Source organism: Heterocephalus glaber, unplaced genomic scaffold (assembly GCF_053883595.1).
Source record: "Heterocephalus glaber isolate CG9 unplaced genomic scaffold, H.glaber_assembly_v1.0 deba00001556, whole genome shotgun sequence".
Lineage (NCBI taxonomy): Eukaryota > Metazoa > Chordata > Mammalia > Rodentia > Bathyergidae > Heterocephalus > Heterocephalus glaber.
The window spans coordinates 1,326,671-1,348,129 of record NW_028258347.1 but is presented as its reverse complement, the minus strand read 5'-3'; the positions used below and the strand labels follow the sequence as shown (position 1 = coordinate 1,348,129).

The 21,459-nt window shown below is 42.2% G+C and overlaps 1 protein-coding gene and 1 pseudogene across 1 annotated transcript; one reads left to right on the top strand and one right to left on the bottom strand.

Moving 5' to 3' along the window:
- Window positions 1-23: 23 nt before the first annotated feature.
- On the top strand, window positions 24-20,585 carry Slc25a32 (solute carrier family 25 member 32). The gene is made up of 7 exons (XM_004850247.4): window positions 24-472; window positions 13,803-13,953; window positions 15,763-15,848; window positions 17,207-17,364; window positions 18,300-18,413; window positions 18,659-18,804; window positions 19,615-20,585. The coding sequence occupies exons 1-7, from the start codon at window positions 301-303 to the stop codon at window positions 19,751-19,753; spliced, it is 966 nt and encodes a 321-aa protein (XP_004850304.2). The 5' UTR covers window positions 24-300; the 3' UTR covers window positions 19,754-20,585.
- LOC101723714 (ribosome biogenesis protein NSA2 homolog pseudogene) lies at window positions 7,862-8,801 on the bottom strand (annotated as a pseudogene).
- Window positions 20,586-21,459: the final 874 nt, after the last annotated feature.

Below are 21,459 nucleotides of genomic sequence, written 5' to 3'. Positions count from 1 at the left end.
CCCCGCGGCGCTCCGTAGCTCGGCCCCCGGGGGTTAGCAGGGGGCGGTCCTTCGCCCGCGCTGCCGCAGTGTGGCAAGGAGGGGTGGGGACGCGGCGTGACTCGCGGCCGTGCCCCCCACGCCTCCCGCGCCCGGCTCTTTCCGCGCTTTCGGCCCCGGCGTCTGGTCTTCTGGGCCGCCGCGGAAGTGGCTCCTGCCGCGTCCTGTCCCGGGGCTGCGGCCGCCACCACAGTGGCGTCCACAGCGTCTCGTCCCGCCTCGGCGGCGCTGGGCGCCGTGGTGTCGGCGGGTCCCGAGCCCATGACGGGCCAGGGCCAGGGTCAGGGCCAGGGCCAGGCGGCGTCCGGCGCGCCCGCATGGAGCGCGCTCTTCCGCCATGTCCGCTACGAGAGCCTGCTGGCCGGCGTGAGCGGCGGCGTCCTGTCCAACCTAGCGCTGCATCCCCTGGACCTCGTGAAGATCCGCTTCGCCGGTGAGACCCCGTGGGCCGCCCGGGCGCGAGGCAGTCCGGGTCCGGGGCAGGCATGGCCGATGGGGCGCCGGGCAGGGCTGTCGGACCCCGCGCACCTCGCTCCGGAGCCCTTTGACGCAGAGCACAGCCAAGTGCTGGGTGCCGCGCCTCCCGCAGCGAGTTGGGCGCCCTGGGAGGGTGGGAATGGTTTCTCTGGAGAGTTTCTGCAGCTTTTGGCGTTTACAGTGTGTTGCAGTGTTCTGTGAAGGGAAAAGTAGAATCTACTGGTTTTTTCTAACTGTAACGTGAATGAAGTATATTCAAGTTAGCAAAGCACTTTAGAATCTAACCTCAACACCTCATTCTGGAAAAGAAACTTTTCGAGATGATCTTTGGAAACTCTTTTCTGGTATTTCATTTATTATTAGAAGTTAACTTCTGCTTTGAGAATTAAATCTACAGAAATGGTTTATCTTAAGAGTTAAGTAATTCAGTTTATTTGATGTGTGTCTCTTAATGTTTGTAGACTGCTGTCTGGGCTGTAAAAGTATAACAGTTAGTTCCCTCGGGGAACTCACAATTTAATTGTAGGCTTGAGATGTAGCCATATAAAAGATAATTCTAGGCAACGTAACACATGAGGAGAGGACATGGATAAACCCAAATGTAGTACAGGTATACTATCGGTATAATTATGGATTGCTGATGACCACTTATACCTGTAAAGGTTTCATGGAAGATTAGATCCTGGGTTTCCCATAAAAGAATTAATATTCTGACAGTCAAAGGAGGCAAGAAGACAGTCTATGAAGGAAAGTTCCTAGAAAAGGCATGTAGTTTCATGGAGTTTATGATGCATGCACAAATATTGTAATTATGACTGGTAAGTAACCTTCATTGTGTATTTATTAGGAACAAGGCTTTAGATGCATCATCTCGTTTGCTAGCCTGTGAACTTATTATCCCCTTTATGTACATAAGGATAGCAGATGTTGGTTAACTTGTCAAGTCAGAAGTTTGTAAAGATGGATCTGGGATTTGAACCCAGGCAGTCCAACTTTAGGACCCTCTGGCATTTAATCACTCTCCGTACTTTCACTGATTGCAAGAATGCAATGGCTGAACACAGATAAGAGGATTTTGGCCTTGGTGTGGGCCTGTGGGCCTTGATGCCTGTGGGCCTTGATGCCTGTGGGCCTTGATCTGTGTTCTCCTTTGTGCGCATTGTGATACTCCTAGCAGTGCTAATGCACATGTATTTTAAAGTTAAAAACATTGGGTTAAATCAGGCCAGGAAGTCGTGAGTGCATGAGTGAATGATTCGTAGAAGGAGCATTCTTTATTTTTTTTTCACTTTATTAAATTCTTTTATTGGTACATTGTAGGTAAATAACACAATTACATTTCTTATTGGGAATTGTACCTTTACATAATGCATCTTGGTTCTTATTTTTTCCCCATTCCTAGCCCACCCTTCACCCCCTCCACCCTTCCCTATTTACAAAGACTTTATTTCCATTTTTTCCATTTCTCATCATTTTTCCTTTCCCTTCTTTCCTTTCCCCTGCCCCTCCCACTACCCCTACCCCTTTGGACCTTTTCTTCCTATTTTGCAATTCCTGTGGGCCTTGATGCCTGTCTTCAGCAGCTGTGTAGAAGAGGAGGCAGTGGAGATCATCGTTGAAAAACAGTGTGGATGGCCTGGTGGCTTTAAGACAGTGCTGCAGGGGAGGGAAGAAAATGAATTCTTGGTACCTACTGGATTGGTTATCTTGGTGAAGCAGGACAGTACTGTATTGGGAAACTGATAAGATTGAGGTCATAGGTAAGGGGTTGAGATTGGATAGAAGGCCTCGATCTAGGACTCAGAGCCAGACTTTGTAATAATGAAGCCCACAGCACTCTGGCTGGGTTGAAAAGCACTCTGTTTGGAGTCCAGGGCTTTCAGGTCCCGGGCTGTGGTGAGAGGAGAGGACACAGGCCAGAGGGACCATGCTAAGCACTCTGGGAAGGCTGGAAGGAGAGCATCAAACAGCTGGCTGTGTGACCCACAGGCCACCCTGCATGGTGAGCTCATGAGATCAGCTTTAGACACATCCTGATTTTAGAGATGCTGAGAAATGTGCTGCTCAGAATGATCAGATATATTTTATTTTTTTTAAAAATGGAATTTATGAACTTTAAAAGAAAACATGAATAGGATTTCTCCTGTATGCTTTGATACTAGCATTAGTCCAAAACTTTTAAACACGTTGAATACCACAAAGAAGTATTCCTTATGTTACTAGCAATAAATATTAGAATACATATTTATAAAATTGAAAAGGAAGTATTTTAAAACATATCTTTAGAGAAGGGACACTTCTGTAGTAATTGAGAAAAATTAGATTTTGTTTTTGGTTGGGGAGGGAGTGCAAATTGCAATCAGTTGTCAAATGAGGAGACCAGAGACTTGTGCTTTCTAATGTAAGAATTTATAGAAAGAAAGGGGCCAGGGATGTAGCTCAGTGGCTCTGTGCCTACCTTGCAAGCACAGGGTCCTAAATTTGATCCCCCGGTATGGGGGGGGGGGGGCTTTATAGAAAGAAAATACGTGCTGATTGTTTTAGGCATTCTCCATTAACCATACAATGTCTCATTTTTTAAGTTACATCTATAACTCATTTGTATCAAAACTCGTTCACATTCATGTGCTTTTTCAAATAAAAACTAGAGGGCAGGGGCTTTAGCTCAGTGGTGCCACTGCCTGCCTTGCAAGTGGAAGGTCCCAAGTTCAATCCCTGGCACAATAAATACATACATACATACATACATACATACATACATACATACTAGTCTTTACCATGTGTATAAATTTTACTAGCTAAGAAATTTTAGTGTCTGAATTTTTGTGACCATTTTGAATGTCATACTTAATACAAATGAGAAGTATCCTTAGTATCTGAGCATTTTCTGCTGAATTGAAAATTATTCAGTGCTTGAGCAAAGTTTTGGTTTCATCCATCAATGAAAAGTATCTTTGTCTGATATGCCAAGTAGAAGTAATATTAGGTAGAGTAGAAGAATATAAAGATTGTTCTTTTAAAACTTGTTAACTTTTAAAAATAAAACAAAAAGTTTACATGTATTAAAGTCATGTTTTTGTGAGGAGAAAAGGTAATAGTGACTAACTTAAGCCTTTTTGTGAACAGTGACTCAACCCCTAAAACAAGAAGGGAGTCTTCCTGGATTTTATGCGGGATTTTTTTTTTTTGGTACCAGGGATCGAACTTGGGACCTTGAGCTTTCAAAGCAGGTGGCAGAACCACTGAGCTAAATCCCTGGCCCGAAAGGAATACAAATGATGATTTTTTTTTTTTTTTTTTTTTTTTTTTTTTGGTATTGGATTGAACTCGGGAACTTGCGCTTTCGAGGCAGGCACCAGAACCACTGAGCTAAATCTCCAGCCCTCTTCCTGGATTTTAAACCCTACCTTCTTCATTCTTGGCACTGGAAATGATTAATAATAATAAAGGCTATGGTGTGGCTGTGAAATGGTTATAGAAAAGAGAGAAACTTAGATGAAAAATGAAAATAGTGTGTAATTGAGTGGACATCACACCAGTGCTGAATAACCTACTCTGATTTCTATGCTTTCATTTAATTAAACCCAACAAGAGGGTTAATCTTGAGTATATATGTGCTATTAAACCAAACCTAAATTTTTCATTGAGTTCTCATGCATGGTAGGCAAGCACGCTACACTGAACCACACTCCCCAACCCCAGAAGGTGCCAGGTTTTGAGACCTTGTAAGCCATGTAAAAGCGGTACCAGGGACTGGATGTTAGGAATGAGATCAGGACAAGGAGGAGAAGCCTGAGCACAGGGAGGCAGTGAGTGAGACTATTTAGTGGCTGAGAGGCCACGCTTGCTGGGTGGAAAGAGTGCCTGCAAAAAATAACATTTAAGGGTGCTCAGAGGGAAAGGAGGCCAGGGAAACTGAGTGGCAAAGAGGAAAAAGAGAATTTGGGAAACAAGTCAAAAGAAGAGCACTTTAGAAGGTAAAGAATGTCAGCTGCCACTGAGGGGCTGTTAAGGGAGAGGACTCCGGAGTGCCCTCAGAGGGTCCTTAACCAAGCACTTGAGGGATGCTGAGGCCCAGGTCGGACTGCAGGGGAGGTGAGGAGGTTGGATTGTCGTTTTCTCATTTACCAAAGCGTAAGGGGAGACACTCAGGAGAGGCTTCAGTGTAATTCTCATGCTCATGGGGCAGAGCTGAAAGGTGGGAAGAGATTGAAGATGGATGCCGGCGTCTGGTGAGTGAGGGTTCTCAGCAGAGGCCCACAGCAGTGGAGTGTAGAGCAGTGTCTCTAGCTGTATGGACCTGAACCCTGTGTACGAAGTGAATTTGACCTTTGCACACATTATGTTAAAGACGGCTTCATGGCACAGCACTTGTTCTTAGTATTTGTGATGTCATTTATATTTGCCTACTATTCCAGTCTGTTTTAAATTAAGAAACGATACTATCAGTCTGCTCAGTTGATTTTATGCCCCATCTGTGGTTTTTGGAAAGTCATTACAGCACAGGTAGGGGGGATTGTTTCATTAATTGAAGGAGACAAGCTCTTCATCTTTGGTGAGGAAAGGATGTAAAATTCCCGTTCAACACATCAAGCAAATGTTTGGGTGTAGTGCAGTTTTGTTTTTTTTTTTAAAGCCAGTATGTTGTCTTTCTTTTCAGTATGGCTCCTTCCCACACACAAAACTTTTATCTCTTCATTTGTGTCTTCTGGCATCTTGTAGTGCTATTGCAGGCCATTTCCAGTGATGGGAAACGTACTTAGGTGTATGTACTAATTTTTCACGGGCAGATGTTTTTAAGACAATTACGGAGTTTTTTACACTAAAAAAATTCACTGTATTTTATCTTGATAGCAATTTTAATTTGACATTAAAGAAGCCCTAATTGAGGTCCTCTTCATTTCAATACATTTTTTCACCTTCAAGTTCTTTCTACTTTGGGATACCCAAATTTCTTTTCTAAAACATATATTTGATTATTTTGGGCAAAAAGCCTGGTACACTTTAATCTCATTTCATGCTGTTACATTGTGACAGGTTAATGATGAAACCTCAGCTCTTCCCGTTTTACCCAGTGAGCAGACCAGGAGTGAGCTGTGTGTGGCTACAGAACAGTAATTGTAAATGTTCCGGAGGGCAGTTTCACTGTGTATTTATAACTAAGTTTATATGCTTTGATCCACATCCGTTCCCTTCTCATAGCTAATTCTTTTTTTAAAAAATTTCATTGGTACATTTAAAGTACACAATATAATGACGTTCATCATTGGAAATTTGCACCTTTACATGATCCATCTTGGTTCTTGTTTTTCCCCCTTCCCCTGCCCTCCCTTCAACCTCTCCATTCTTCTCTATCTACAAAGACTTTGTTTCCATTTTTTCTTTTTCTCATATTAATTCCATTCCCTTCTTTCCCTTCCCTTACCCCTCCCGCTTCCCTTTCCTCTTTGCCCCTTTTCTTCCTAATTCACATTATCTGTTATACCTTTTAGTCCTTATTTACGCTTTCAGTTTCTCACACTAGAGAAACTATTCTGTATTTACACGTGTGTCCTATTTATTTCACTTAAGAGTATCGCCTCAATGTGCATCCATTTAGCTATAAATGTCTCTAGTTTCTCATTCTTTATGCCTGAGTAATACTTCATTTTATTAAAAAACCACATTTTCTTTATCCAGTCTCCAGTTGATAGGCATTTGGGCTGTTTCCAAGTTTTAGCTATCACAGATTGTGCTTCTGTGAACATGGGTGCACATATATCACTGTGGTATGATTCTTTTAATTCTCTGGGGAAGATCCCCAGCAAGGGAATAGCTGGGTCAAATGGGACTTCCAGTCCTAGTTCTTTGAGGTATCTCCATACTGATGTCCACAGCGGCTGCAGCACTCTACACTCACACCAGCAGTGGAGCAGGGTTCCTCTTTCCCCACAGCCCCGCAGCATTTGTTATTGGTTGATTTCGTGATAGCAGCCATTCTTTCTGGGGTGAGGTGGAATCTCAGTGTTGTTTTCATTTGCATCTCTCCAATGACTAGTGATGTTGAACATTTTTTCATATGTTTATTTGCTATTTCTACTTCTTTGAGAGATGTCTGTTCATTTCAGATGCCCATTTTCTGATTGGGTCTTTAAATTTAGGAGGTCTGTTTTTTTGTTTTTGGGGTTTTTTTGGTACCGGGGATCGAACTCGGGTCCTTGCGTTTGTGCAGCAGGCGGCAAAACCACTGAGCTAAATCCCCGGCCTGGGAGGTCTGATTTTTTTAAGTTCTTTGTAGATTCTAGATAGTAGACCTTTGTCTGAGGGACAGCAGGTGAAAATTTTTTCCCAATTGTGGGTTGTTTCTTCACACTGCTGGTGGTTTCTCTTGCTGTGCAGAAGCTTTTTAATCAGAAGAGATCCCATTTGTTGATTGTTTGTGCTAGTTCACAGGCAACTGAGGTTTTGTTCATAAAATCTTTTCCTATACCAATGGCTTCAAGAGTCCTACCTAACCTCTCTTCCAGCTGGTTTAGTGTTTGTTTTAATATTTAGATCTTTAATCCATTGCGATTTTAGTTTAGTGCATGGCGAGAGATATAGGTCTAGTTTTAATCTTTGGCAGGTTGAAACCCAATTTTTCCAGCACCATTTATTAAACAGGGTATCTTTCCTCCAGTGAGGGTGTTTGGCTCCTTTATCAAAGATGAGATGGCTGAGTGTGTCTGGCGTTGTTTCTGCATCTTCCAATCTGTTCCACTGGTCCTCAGGTCTGTTTCTTTGCCAGTACCATGCTGTTTTTATCACAGTAGCTTTGTAGTATAGTTTCAAGTTGGGGGTTGTAATACCCCCTGCCATGTCTCTGTTACCTAGAATTGCTTTTGCTATTCTGGGTCTTTTCTTGTTCCAAGTGAATTTTTGGATTGTTTTCTCAAGGTCCGTGAAGTATGCTGCTGGGATTTCAATTGGGGTTACATTGAATCTATATAGTAGTTTTGGAAGTATGGGCATTTTCACTATGTTGATTCTTCCTACCCAGGAACAAGGTATGTCTTTTCATTTTCTAATATCATCTTCAATCTCTTTTTTCAGAGTGCTGTAGTTTTCAGAGTAGAGGTCTTTGATTTCTTTTGTTAGGTTGATTCCTAGGTATTTCCATTTTTTGGATGCTACTGTAAAAGGAATGGATTGCCCCTTTTCTCTCTCAGTGAGTCTTTTTTGTGTACAGAAAAGCTATTGATTTTTGTGTTGCCCTTGTATCCAGCTACTTTACTGAATTTGGTTATTTTTTTTTCCATTTTAATGTTCTTACAATTTAATAAATAATTCTCTTGATGACTGCAGTTACAAAAGCTGTGGTAGTATTCACAGTAATGGTGGTTTCCTCATTGGTCTGTAGTCTTCAATAAGTGTAAGAAGTTATTGTATGAAACATCTTTCAAACCAGTAAGACTGCACTGATGCATCCATCATTTTCAGGATTGCTGGTTACCTGGGCATATTTACCCCAGATAACCTTGCCTCCTGTGTCACAAGGCCCAACTCACTCACATTCACTTCAGTGTCTACCTTTGGTAATAACACCCAAAGTTGTATATAGTGGTGATGAAGGATTTTTTTTCACACCAAGTATTGGCAGGCAAAAGGTGGCTTTCAGTTCAGGATGTGTTACATGGGCCTTGAAACATAAGCCCATTGGCCTAATTAACCTTTCGTATTTTGGTGGTTTTCTTGTAAAGCCATCTCCAACAAAGCAGACTTTAGTAACCATCCTCTTCTATGCCTTCTTTTTTCTCTTTCCAGTTCAAATAACTTTCAATACTTCTGTCTCTCCCTGTGTATGAACTTTGGGCAGAAGGACTTCCCATTTTCCCACCTTTTCTTTTCTTTTTTGCTTAATCATGTTGGAAAGTATTTTTGCCCAAGACTGTCCCTCTCTGTCTAGCAGATAGGCAGGTACTGCTCCCTGAGGAGTCTTTTCATCATTCTTTTGTTTGGTGTTTCTCTCTTCATGTGTCTTGATAGTCTTCTTCATTTGTATTTTCTAGGCGTGGCACTGTTTATGGTAGAGCTTAGCCTTCAGGCCAATCATTTTTTTTTTTTGCCTTCTTTGAACATTCAGGAGCCTCTCAATTTTCCTTCTTGCTCTTTTTCTTATGGTAATCCAAACGATACCCTTAACGTTTATGGTGTGATTCAATATATTCATTTTGTGGCATGGTGACAGCTGCAGAGCCACTGGGGGTGGCCTCAGGCACGGGAAGAAAAGTTTCAACTTTTGAATTTGGTTATTAAGGCTAGAAGACTTTTGGTGGAGTTCTTGGGGTCTTCTATACAGAGTATCATGTCATCTGCAAATAATGATAATTTGACTTCTTCATTTCCTATCTTTATTCCTTTTATTTCTTTCTATTGTGTAATTGCCGTGGCTAATGTCTCTAAAACTGTATTGAACAAGAGTGGTGATAGTGGACATCCTTGTTTTGTTCCTGACTTTAGTGTGAAGGATTTCGGCTTTTGACTACTTAGTATGATATTGGCTGTTGGTTTTTCATAGATGGCTTTTATCAGATTGAGGTAGAGCCCATCTATTCCAATTTTTTGTAGGGTTTTTATCATACATCCATGTTGGATTTTGTCAAATGCTTTTTCTGCACCTATTGAGATAATCATACGGTTTTTGTCCTTGGCTCTATTGATATAATGTATTACACTTCTTGATTTGCATATGTTGAACCATCCCTGCATCCCTGGGATGAATCCCACTTGATCAGGGTGTACGATCTTCTTGATGATCTTCTGCATTCTATTTGCCAGTATCTTATTAAGGATTTTTGCATCTATGTTCATTAGTGAGATTGGCCTATAGTTCTCTTTTTCAGTTGGGTCTTTCTCTGCTTTGGGGATCAAGGTGATGCTTGCTTCTAGGAATGAATTTGGGAGTATTGCTTCCCTTTCAATTTTATTGAAGAGTTTAAACAGTAGTGGCAGTAGTTCCTCTGTAAATGTCTTGTAGAATTCAGCTGTGAAGTCATCAGGATCTGGGCTTTTCTTGGTAAATTTTTAATTACATTTTCAATTTCATTGATTGATAATGGGTTTAGAATTTTTAGGTCATCTTCATTAAACTTTGGTAATTGTTATGTATCTAGGAATCTGTCCATTTCTTCTGTATTTTCCCATCTTATTGGCGTATAGGTTCTTGTAGGTATTAATGATCCTCTGGATTTCTGCTGGGTCCATTGTAATTTCACCCTTTTCATTCCTAATTGCATGGATTTGGGCCTTTTCTTTCCTTTTTCTGATAAGGTTGTCAATTTTGTTTATTCTTTAAAAGAACCAACTCTTGGCTTCATTAATTTTTTGTATCATTCTCTTAGTCTCCATTGCATTGATTTCTGCTCAGGTCTTTATAATTTCCTCCCTTGGATGAGCTTTGGGTTTGTCCTGCTCTTCTTTTTCTAGAAGCTTGAGGTTCAGCATCAGGTTGTGTAATTGAGCTCGCTCTGTTTTCCTAATTTGAGTATTTACTGCTATGAATTTCCCTCGTAGGACTGCTTTCATTGTGTCCCATAGATTCCAGTATGTTGTATTGTAATTGTCATTTAATTGTATGAACTGTCTGCTTTCTTCTTTAATTTCCTCTGTGACCCATTGGTTATTCGGAAGTGTGTTGTGCAGTTTCCATGTGTTTATGAAATTCTTGTGGTTTCTTTTGCTGTTGATCTCCGATTTCATCACACTATGGTCTGATAATATACAGGGGATAACTTCAGTTCCTTTACACTTACTTAAACATGTTCTGTGAGCAAGTATGTCGTCTGTTTTAGAGAACGACCCGTGTGCACCTGGAAAAAAGTGTGTATTCTGATTTTGTGGGGTGGAACACTCTGAACAGATGTTTATCTGTTAAGTTCATTTGTTCAAGAGTTTGAGTTATAGTATTTTGTTGATTATTTTTTGTCTAGTTGATCTGTTTGTGACAGTGGGGTATCGAGGTCCCCCACTACTATTGTATTAGTGCTTATTTGATTTTTCATGTCCATTAGTATTTGTTTTATGTAGTTGGGCACAGTAGTGTTTAGTGCATATATGGTAATGATTGTCATCTCTTCCTCTTGGATTGTTCCCTTTATAAGGATGTAGTGTCCTTCTTTGTCTCCCTTAATCAGTGTTGGTTTGAAATCCACTTGATCTGCAAAGAGGATAGCTACTCCTGCTTTTTTTCGGGTTCCTGTCTCATGGAGTATGGTTTTCTACCCTTTAACTTTCAGTCTATGAGTTTCTTTTTAAATTAAGTGTGTTTCTGGTGTGCAGCATATTGTTGGATCTTGCTTCTTGACCCATTCTGCCAGTCTGTTTCTTTTGATTGGTGAATTGAGACCATTAACATGGATGGTTATAACTGATATGTTTTGACTTATCCTTGTCATGATTTTTTCTTTTTGTTGGATTCTCCCCCTTTGCGTTTAATTTCTTGTCATGCCTGATGGATTCATTCTGCAGGGCTTCCTGGAGTTGTGATCCTCGTTGTCTTTTCCTAGGATATTCTTTAAATATTTTGGAATTCTGGTTTGATATTCATGAAATTCCTAAGGTGCTCTTTGTCATGAAAGTATCTTATTTCTTCCTCAGTTTTGAAAGATAGTTTTGCAGGGTCCATCAATCTGGGTTGGAGGTTGTTTTCCTTTAGGGCTTGAAACACATCACTCCCCGCTCTTCTTACCTGTTTTTGTTGAGAAGTCTGCTATGATTCTGATGGGCTTTCCTTTGTATGTGATTTGTTTCTTTTCTCTAACTGCTTGTAGAATTTTGTTCTTCTGTTGGGTTTCTGGAATCTTTAACTGTTATATGCCTATGTGTAGATTTTTTTTTTAATCACAGCTAGTTCGAGTCCTATATGTCTCACTTATCAAGTTCTTTTCCCCTATTTGGAGTATTTTCTGTCATCACTTCTGTGAACAGTTTTCTTGTGTCGTCTGTACTCTTTCTCCTGTTTCTTCATTGATTCCAGTCAGTCTGATGTTATTCTTCTTTACATTGTCTAGCAGCTGCTGGATTGATTTCTCGTGGTCCCTTATTATTTTTAAGAAATTTTTCTTTTCCTGGTCACTAATTTCAGTCTTATCTTCTATATCTGAAATTCTGTCCTCACATTGGCTCATTCTGTTGCGTAAACTTTCAATGGAGTTTTTAATCTGGAAACCTGTTTGCATCTGCTTTATGGATTCCGTTTGTTTCCTGTGTTGGGATTCCATCATTTTCCTCAGCTCCGCTGTTTTTTTATCTGTGTCTGCTCTAGATTTATTAATCATGTCCTGTACTATGGGCACAATCTCTGCTGTTATCTGCCAAATTATTTCTGATTTCATTTTTTCCGGATCCTCTTTTGTTGCCAGTTCAGGGAGTCCAGGTAGTTGAGCATCAGATTGTTCCATCTCGTTTCCCTTTGGGGTTGCTGTAGGTGATCTGGAAGTCTGGTTTAGAGACTTGTTCACGTGTCTTCTCATTTCACCAGATGCAGCCTGCTGTGCCTGTGCGGAGGTGAATTTTTGCACACCCAGTGGTCTTGAATTTCCAGCAAGCCACAGAGCTGCCTTTTCTCTGCTGCTCACCAGTGCACCAATTCCTGGGTTCAGAGTGGTGGCCTTCTGGATCGCTGAGCTGACCTGTTTTCTGGGTGCGCTTCTGGCTGTGCACTCTTGGGATGGTATCTAGGTGTGCCTCTCACTGGGGCCCCTATGTGGCTGTTGTCTGGGAGGGCCTTTGGCTGGGGGCTGTGCACCCCAGTTCCTATTGTCTGTGCAGGCTCTGGCTAGGGTGTCCACACACTTATCAACGGTATCAGGCAAGCCTCTGGGTATTGCTTGTGCAGCTCTTCTCCAGGTGGGTCTTTGGCTGTGTCCAGTAGTATGGCGGGCCTCAGGTGGAAGCCCGCACACCCTTGCAGCTCATCTGTGGTTGGACCCCCGGCCTGCATGGGTGCGCTGGAGCTTCTGGGCTCAGGGCAGACCCTGACTAGGATCTGCCTGCAGCCGCACTAGTCTGGGCCACACAACTGCTCCCCGGTATCTGCACCCACTCACTGATGGAATGGCAGGCCTCTTTCTCATAGCTAATTCTAAGACAACATGATTTCCACAGATTGTTGTACACATATCAAATAGAGAAATGATTGTATAAATGATAGGTTATCTGAGATTAAAAAGAAAACCCACATTTAAAAAAGTCTTATGTTTGGAAATTATTTTATCGTAAGGAGGAATGCTTACAAATACTCAAGTCAGGGAAAAACAGTATACAAAACTACATATAATAAGTTCTAATTTTAAATCTATTGTATAATGTATATGTATAATACAGAATAATGTCTGCTGCTGAGATCCTTTTACACCTAGGAGTAAATAATTTCTCAAAACAAGACATCATTGCCACTGCATCATTTCTTGTGGTTTTTCCTACAACATGCTCCTAGCTTTGGAAACAGTCCTTTTAACTGCCCCTCACACCCTAGCTTCTCGTATCTTGTTTCCTAAGAAACATGGAATGAAGAAGAATGCCAGATTTATGATCTAGAGTATATTTTTTACAAAACTGTCAAGAAGACGGCTGTTCATAGTTGAAGATTGGTGATACCCTAAAGCAGGAAGAAGGCAGCGTTAGCAGCGGTTGATAGGTCTGAGGTTTATAGAATGGAAAGGATGTGTTAAGCAGGGGTTGGAGGGAGGAGGGTTCCCAGGTGAGCCCAGTGTCTGTGTGGGCATCTGTGGGATAGAAGTGAGGTTCTTGGAGCTGACAGAGCAGGAGAATAAAAGCAGCTTCGGAAGAGGTGAGGAAAACGCGTTCGATTATAGATGCATCCAGGCAAAATACCTGCCTGTCCTCTAATGTGACTTTGGGTGTGTTTGTGCTTGTCTGTGCAGGCCCGTCCCCATCCACAGCTGTCCATGTGTGTCCTTGAGCACATGCTTGGGTGAAGAGCCTAGAAAGGAAGATGTTCACCCCATTCCCTCATTTTCTCTCCAGTCACTCTTGAGGTCTTGCTAGCATTTCTAATGTGAATTGGGGTCCTAGCTAGTTGATTTTTTGAATAATATATTTTGAAACTTGTATCCTTAACCTTTACAAATAGCAAAAATAAAACTTAAGTATTGAAATCTTTTTGCCTAAGAGATGTGGTTTAAGAGCTAATCTAACACTTCCTAGAGTGTAACCTAAGGGCTGTGTATCTGATTGTAACATCCGTGTGTGTGCATGGCTCTGAGCTGGAACTTTGCTCTCACCAAACTCTGTGTCTTTTAATACAGTGAGTGATGGATTGGAACTGAGACCGAAGTATAAAGGGATCCTCCATTGCCTGGCCACCATTTGGAAACTTGACGGACTGCGGGGACTTTATCAAGGAGTCACTCCAAATGTGTGGGGCGCAGGTTTATCCTGGGGACTTTACTTTCTCTTGTGAGTATTCCTGGGAGACTTCATGGTATTGAATAAAAGTGAATTTTTGTTTGAGTAAGCAGAAAGGTGAGGCATTTAATCAGCTTCTCTGAGTTAGAAGAGTCTGAGCAAATTGGCTTTTTGGTTTCCCTCACTGCCAGTTCTCAGAGGCATTTGGCCTAGAAGAAAGTTTGTAATGGGAAAAACGTGAAGCGATGAGATGGAAAAGTACCTTACAGAACTGGTGTGTGTGAACTCGAGAAGGTGAAATGTGTATTACTTTTATAGGCTGAATTCTCACAGGTTAGAAAGAGAGCTTTTAATTTTAGTTAAAGCTATTGAAAAACAGCTGAATCTAAATAATTCACAGTAAAGTTGAAGGGCCCCTGCAGGATTTTGGCCCTCTCGTTATTCTTGAGCATTTTTAACAGCTAAAATAGACTAGAAAATGTCAAATGAGCCATTTTGTTACTAATTAGTGGTTTTATAAAGTGCTACAGATCTGGAAAAACCTGAAACTCTAAAATGAATCCTGTGAATTTCACTTCTCCTTGGTATCCAATTTTGATTTAAAAAATCATTAAAATAAGTTTTTTCTCCATTTTGAGTGCCCCCTAAATAGAACATTTCATAAGTCCTAAAATGCTGTGAGGAGGGACTCATATCTCCTCACAGGGTCCTCGCAGTGTTGAATGGCCTGCAGAAAGGTCACAGTAAAGGAGAGGTTCAGGACGGGGCAGGCCGGGGTCCTCGTGGAAGCACAAGCACGAGACTCCGGCGGGAACACAAGGCAGAGGGAGGCTGTTGCCAGCAGGGTCTGGGTTTGTTGCATTGTACCTGCTGTCACCTCGCCCACGCCTTCACCTGTCAGGTGGCATTGTCGCTTGAAGAAGGTTCTGTCACATGCGCTGAGTAGAGTGATGGTCTGTCGTAAGTTTAAGGCAGTGGCCAAGCCAAACTTAAAATATTTTTTAGGTGAAGGCGAAATAAAATTCATGCTTAGTACTATTTAAATATGTTTCTTATTTTCTCTTACAAGACACGTGGAGAGGTGGAGTTGTACATGTGTCTCCCCACACACATACTGTGTGGTCAGGTTTTCTAAGCACAAGTAATAGGAATGTGTGGTGAGGATTTCTTACAACAGTAGTTTCTTAGAGCACTCTTGGTAATATTTGACAAGATCGATTCTTCTGAGAGCAAAGTGGAGTGGTGGTTAGGAGTAACAGGCCTGGCCTGGCATGACAGTGCACACTTATAATCCCAGCATCCAGGGGAATCACAGCTCAGGGTCCCTGTTTGCTGTCACGGTGCCCACACTCACCTCTTTCCCGCTGAGGCAGTGCCCGTCTCCCTGCCCAGCTCAGTGCTGACTTCTGTGCAGGCCTCTGTGACCTCTGCTGTGGTTTTGGCTCTTACAGCGCTGTGTTGTTTTCTGTTATGGTTGTGTGTGTGCCAGCGGTTGCCCTTGCGGAGAAAGCTCTCTGCATGTTCATCTTTTCATCTGTGCGAAAGGCAGGTGATAGATACCGGCCGCAGTGCGCCCGCGTCAGTTGGTGCCTCTTTGGCTTCTGCACCTTTCCTCCCAGGCGTCTCCCTGTTGCCTGGTGTCCCGGTTGACTCCCTGTGCGGTTGTCTTACGTGCGTGTGAGGTCGCGGCGCCGTCCTTACAGTGAGCCATTTGCAGCGTGTCCATTCTTAAACAAGGCCTCTCTTTTACCTGCATCACACATTCACTTTTACTTTGCGACCAGTGTCACTGATTTTATGTGCACTTTAAAACGGGCTCTTCTTACACCTAATGAAATTGTTCATGTTGGATTCTTCTAGTTACAATGCCATTAAATCATATAAGACAGAAGGACGAGCTGAACGGTTAGAGGCAACGCAATACCTCATCTCAGCTGCTGAAGCCGGTAAGGCAGTGTGTGAACTGTGAAACGTCACCTTCCAAACTTGGTTTCCATTTTTACTTTCTTTGAACACCAGAACTAAGTATGCTTATCTAACTATATTAATTAGGTACCATATGAAATTTCTTAGAAAATAGGTATTTTTACTGGTTACTCTTGATAGGTTTCAGAAATTTTACTTCTCCCAGAACCTTGGCAGACTGAGGCAGGAAGATTGAAAGCTGAGCTTACTAAAACCTCAAAATAATAAAGAGGACTGGGGATGTAGCTCAGGTAAAGGGCCCTGGGTTCCATCCCTATGACCATAAAAAAGGGGGCAGTGGTGGGAAATTTAGAAAAGTTTTGAATCCCTAACAGTTTAAAATGATTTGGTATACATTTCTTTATAGTTTTGGTTTTCACATATACAATCTAGTAGTCTTGTTTCATTGCCTTACATATATGTGCTATCCAGAAGGAGGAACAAAGTAAGACCCATGAGTTTTTATAAATCCTCCGTCGATATCTTGGTTTCTTAATGTTTGCTGGTTGATTTTAAAGCAAGAACTGTCCCACTCCTTTTTTGTTTTTGTTTTTGTGCTGGGGATCGAACTCAGGACCTCGTGCTTCTGAGGCGGGTACGGCACCACTGAGCTAAATCCCGGCCTGTCTTACTCATTTTTCCTTTTTTTTTTTTTTTCTTCTGGTACCAGGGATCAAACTCAGGACCTTGCACTTACGAGGCAGGTGCCGGAACCACTGAGCTAAATGCCTGGCCCATCTTACTCATTTTTAATTCCTAGCTGCTACCAGAGACCTGAATCATAACAGGACTCAGTAAATATTTTTTGAATAAATGCCTCTGTAGGAAATTCAGTAAATAAGAAACCTAATTTAATTTTTTCTTTAAATTTTTCTTAACTTGTTTATAAATTGTCACTCTGTAAAGTGTGACTTACCTCTTTGCCTCGTTAACTAAGGGTCTGCGGCCACCTGGAGTGCTGTTGAGGAGGTGCGCAGGTGCATGGATCTAGAGCTGTCACTTCCGTTCCTCCCCAGTCCCATGTCGCCTCCTGTGGTCCATTGAGTCTGCAGCCCCTTCTTTGCAGCAGACCACCGCTTAGGAGCCAGGGCCGCTCTGTCGTCCGTAACTCAGTGGGTCGGTGTCAGACGTTGCCATCTCCCTTCTCATTCACCTCTTATGTCCCCGAGAGGAGAGAGTGCTGTGACCAAGCTGCCCGCTGTTCCACTGAGACTGTTCAGAGACCCAGCCCCAGCCCTGTGCACCCTCCTGCTCTGCAGAACACGACTTTTCCTGACTGATGAGTGACCAAATGCCTGCTGCCTGTATGCTGAGCAGTCTCGTTTAAATCTGATTTCAGGAGCCATGACCCTCTGCATCACCAACCCACTGTGGGTAACAAAAACGCGCCTTATGTTACAGTATGGTAGCGTTAACTCCACACACCAGCGATACAAAGGAATGTTTGACACACTCGTGAAAATATATAAGTATGAAGGTGTGCGCGGATTGTATAAGGTAATGAATCACTGGTATGCTTTGGACAGCTGAAAATTGGAGTTTCTGTTGGCACTAGTCTCGCTTCCTCAGGCCCTGCAATCAGTCCTTTAAAAATGCCAGACACAGGCAAGATACAGTGTAATGAAAATGGAATTCTAGCGCGTGCTGTTGGAATTCCACCCTACGCTGCTCATTCTCGTTGCCATAGCTGTGTCCTTGTGGCCCCGCCAGTGAGAAAGCTGTCTGAGGCTTTGCCAGGTACCTTTTAGTGAGTCTGATAGGATCTTACTTATTGGGGATTTTATTCACTTCAGATCTTATGTTCATTAAATAAAAATAACATTGTGGTTGTTTTGAAATTTCTTCCTAGTGGCAGTAAGATCTGTTTTGTGATTTGCGACTCCTTTTCTATCCCCATTTCCCACTTTTCTACCTTTCGCTCCTACCTCGTGTGTATCCCAGTAACATTTTTTAGGCCACCCACAGTTTAAAATGAAAATGAGACTCATTGAATTTTAGTGTGTTTTCAACCAACGTGCAATAGTTTTTGAAATCAGCTTGGTGTTATGAATTACTGACCTGGGGCCAAAACTTTAGAAATTAGTGACTCTTCTATTTCTTCCATCATTTGCCTTACTCTTTTAGAGTAGCTTTGTTCAGTGTCTTGAATTGTCTGTCATTGGCTTTACTTTTTCAAAACTTACTGCCTCTCATGCCCTAGTTGCTGACAGTAGAGGTCACCTTTATATGTGTACTAATGAAAGAAAAACTAACATAGGAGAATGTAAACCTAATTTAAGAAATAGAGTAGTATTTGTAGCCTCATATAAAAATGTGGTTTATACAAAACTTAAATGAATTTTCCTTAATACTATACTAAGAAGAGAGAAAATGTTCTCCTTCCACTATTCCTTGAAAACTGCTTGACTTTGCTGTTTTCTGATCTCCCCTAGGGCTTTGTCCCTGGGCTGTGTGGGACGTCCCATGGAGCCCTTCAGTTCATGGCCTATGAGCTGCTGAAGCTGAAGTACAACCAGCACCTCGATCGGCAGCCGGAAGCCCAGCTGGTAGGAGAGCCCTGTGCGGCGGCGTCTGCCGGGAGGCGGGTGTGCTGTCCTGCTGGTCCTGGCTGTCCCGCCTCTTTAATTTAAGGATTTTGTAAGCTGGTGGCTCACGGATGTGAAAACAGAACCCCACAGTCACACAGAACCTGCAGCAAGGAGGGGAAATACTATTTTTTATTTAGCAGTCCCTTTAAGTGTATTTTCCTATGATTTTTATGAAGAAATCCATGTTTCTGTTGTCACTTTAGAGCACAGCAGAATACATCTCTGTCGCAGCGCTCTCCAAAATATTTGCGGTGGCAGCCACATACCCGTACCAGGTGGTGAGGGCCCGTCTTCAGGATCAGCACGTGTCCTACGGCGGGGTGGCGGACGTGATCGCCAGGACGTGGCGGTGAGCGTGCAGGGTCAGAGGCTGAGGAGCTGCCTTGCGTCTTTGCCTCTGTCTGCTTGTCACGCGTTGTACAGCAAAGACCAGTTTGCTTTGCAGAATCATGGCTGGTGGTCTCTGCTTCCCATTTAATCTTTGTAAGGCTTGATTTCTTCATTTGTAAAATTAGACCGTTTGGACTGACGAGGTTTTTATGAAAATAAAATTAAAGCTGAGCGTGGTGGTATGGGCCTGTAATTCCTGCTGCTCAGGAGGCTACGGCAGGAGAATCACAAGTTAGAAGCCAGCCTGGGCAATTTAAGGAGACCTTATTCCAAAAAAATATAAAATGAGACATGTGAAAGTGCCTTGAACCTGTGTGACAAGTTTCTAGGTCCTGTCCTGTTTTAGGCCAGTGGTGGTGAACCTATGGCATGGGTGCCACCGTGGGCCATTTGTGCCTCTGCAAGGTTTGCTGTCACTGTTGTAGGCACCAAAGGGATAAAATCTTCTTTATGTGTGTGCCATATTGAGTATTGTGTAGCATTTACATAGCTCTGAGCTTTTTAAGGCCCATGTGAGATCAGTTCAAACACTTGTGTGTTTATTCATTTAAAAGTATTTAAAGCTGGTTAACTTAAACACTTGCCAGTTTATTTTTGAGACATCCCACCTCCTTCCTCAGTTCATGGAAGAAATACTTGTAAATTACATTCCTTCGGTGCACTGGAACATGAGGTCTGCTGCTCACTCTATGCTCTGGGTCAGGTAAAATCTGTGTTTTCAGCCTTGCTTTTTAAGAAATTAAGCATGTATCTATTTTTCCCTCTAAAGGAAAGAAGGCATTGGTGGATTTTACAAAGGAATCGCTCCCAATTTGCTAAGAGTAACTCCAGCCTGCTGTATTACCTTTGTGGTCTATGAAAATGTCTCACATTTCCTACTTGACCTTCGAGAAAAGAAAGTAAGCTAAAAGAAAATAATCAGCACCTCTGCCCAAGGCGGTAACAAGCTCAGACAAATGCTGCACAGCGGCTCCTAACCAGAATTGGCCTGTAATGTAAACTCAAGAACTGCCAAGTCTTTGCAGCGTTTCTGCAGTCTGCCTTCTCCACCTGGATAGGACTCGGCTACCTCTGCCCATGACGGCTGCCGTCTATACGATGCTAAAACGGACAGCAATTCCGTTTCCCTTTCATCATTCAAGCAGAAACTAATTTGCAGCCTTTGTAAATGCTGCTTTTTCTGATCTCATTGCCTGGATTGGCTTTAAGATTGAACTTTGTGCAGTAGCAAGCGAATGGCTCCTCTGGAGAATGTCAGGGTTCTCAGGGTAAATAACCTTTGGGATGAGATCTCCCCAGATCCGGAATGTGGCACCAGTAAGAAGAGTGCACTGTAATGTGTTTTAGTTCAGCCACCTTGAAATGCACCGGCTGCAGGCCCCTGAGGAGTTATATGCTGCTCTGAGAAACATCTGATATCTGTTGTCATTCCATTGCTAACTGCAGAGGCGCTTCCATAGTTTAAAACATAATCCTGACTCGAGTCTTTTACTTTATTTTTATTTTTGCCATAAGTACTTAGTATTTCAGTTTATAAAGTCTAAACATCTAGGATCCAGCTGTGTCAGCCTTTATTTAGCATACATGGCTATAAATCACTTGTCAGAAATGCTGAGTGGATCATTCGGCTTTTGCAGATGCTGAAATGTTTGAAATGTGTTTGTTAACTGAATGGAAATGAGAAACTTCTTTAACTTTTGGATTTATGGACCCAGATCTCAAATAAATGATTAACTTACATTGGTTGTTCAAATTCAAGTTGAAATACAAATTACATTAATGGCCATTATTGAGTTTACTTAAAAAGAGGCACTATAGATGTTTATAAACACAAGGGCCTACCCCAGAAGGATGTCAGTAAGCCAAATGTGGTGGTGCAGATTTGTAATCCCAGTACTCTGGGAGGCTGAGGCAGGAGGGTTGCTGCAGGAAAACTTAGACATTGTCTCCAAAGAAAAGGACTGGGGATGTAGGTCAGTAGGAAGGCCCAGAGTTCAGCCCCCTAAACCACAAAAAAGCAAAAAAGAGTGATAGTGGTATTTTATTTATCGTAAACATCTGTGAGTGCTGCGTTGCACTCCTGTTGTAAATAAAACATTGGGGCTTTCAAAGCCATATTTAAATGGCTTTTTGAAAACAGGTCTATTTTTTATATACTGGAAATGGAATTGTTTTTAAAATAGAGATGAAATGATAAGTACCTAATTGTATTTAATATCTTGTAACATGAACAGGAATATTTTGTAAGTTGTTATTTTTTCTTAATTCTGGATTATATTTCAGTTCATATGCAGTGCCAGTATTAGTCCTTAAATAGAAAGACAAGCCACCCTTCCCCGAAAAGAAGACCAAGCCGTCTATCAATTTTTGCTCTGAAAGATACAGCAGGGCTTATTTCCAGGGGATGTCTTATTTTTTCGTGTAAAATAATTACATTTATTCATGTACAAAAATCTACATTCATTCAAGTGTTGATGTGTCGTTTTCTGTAGCATCATAACTTTCCAAACCCAGAACTGCGGCCTGAATTTCCCGGGACTCCGCTTCCCGCGGGGACTGGCCCCAGTCTCATGCCCAGCAGAGACTCCCTGCACGAGCCCTTCTCGCGCACGTA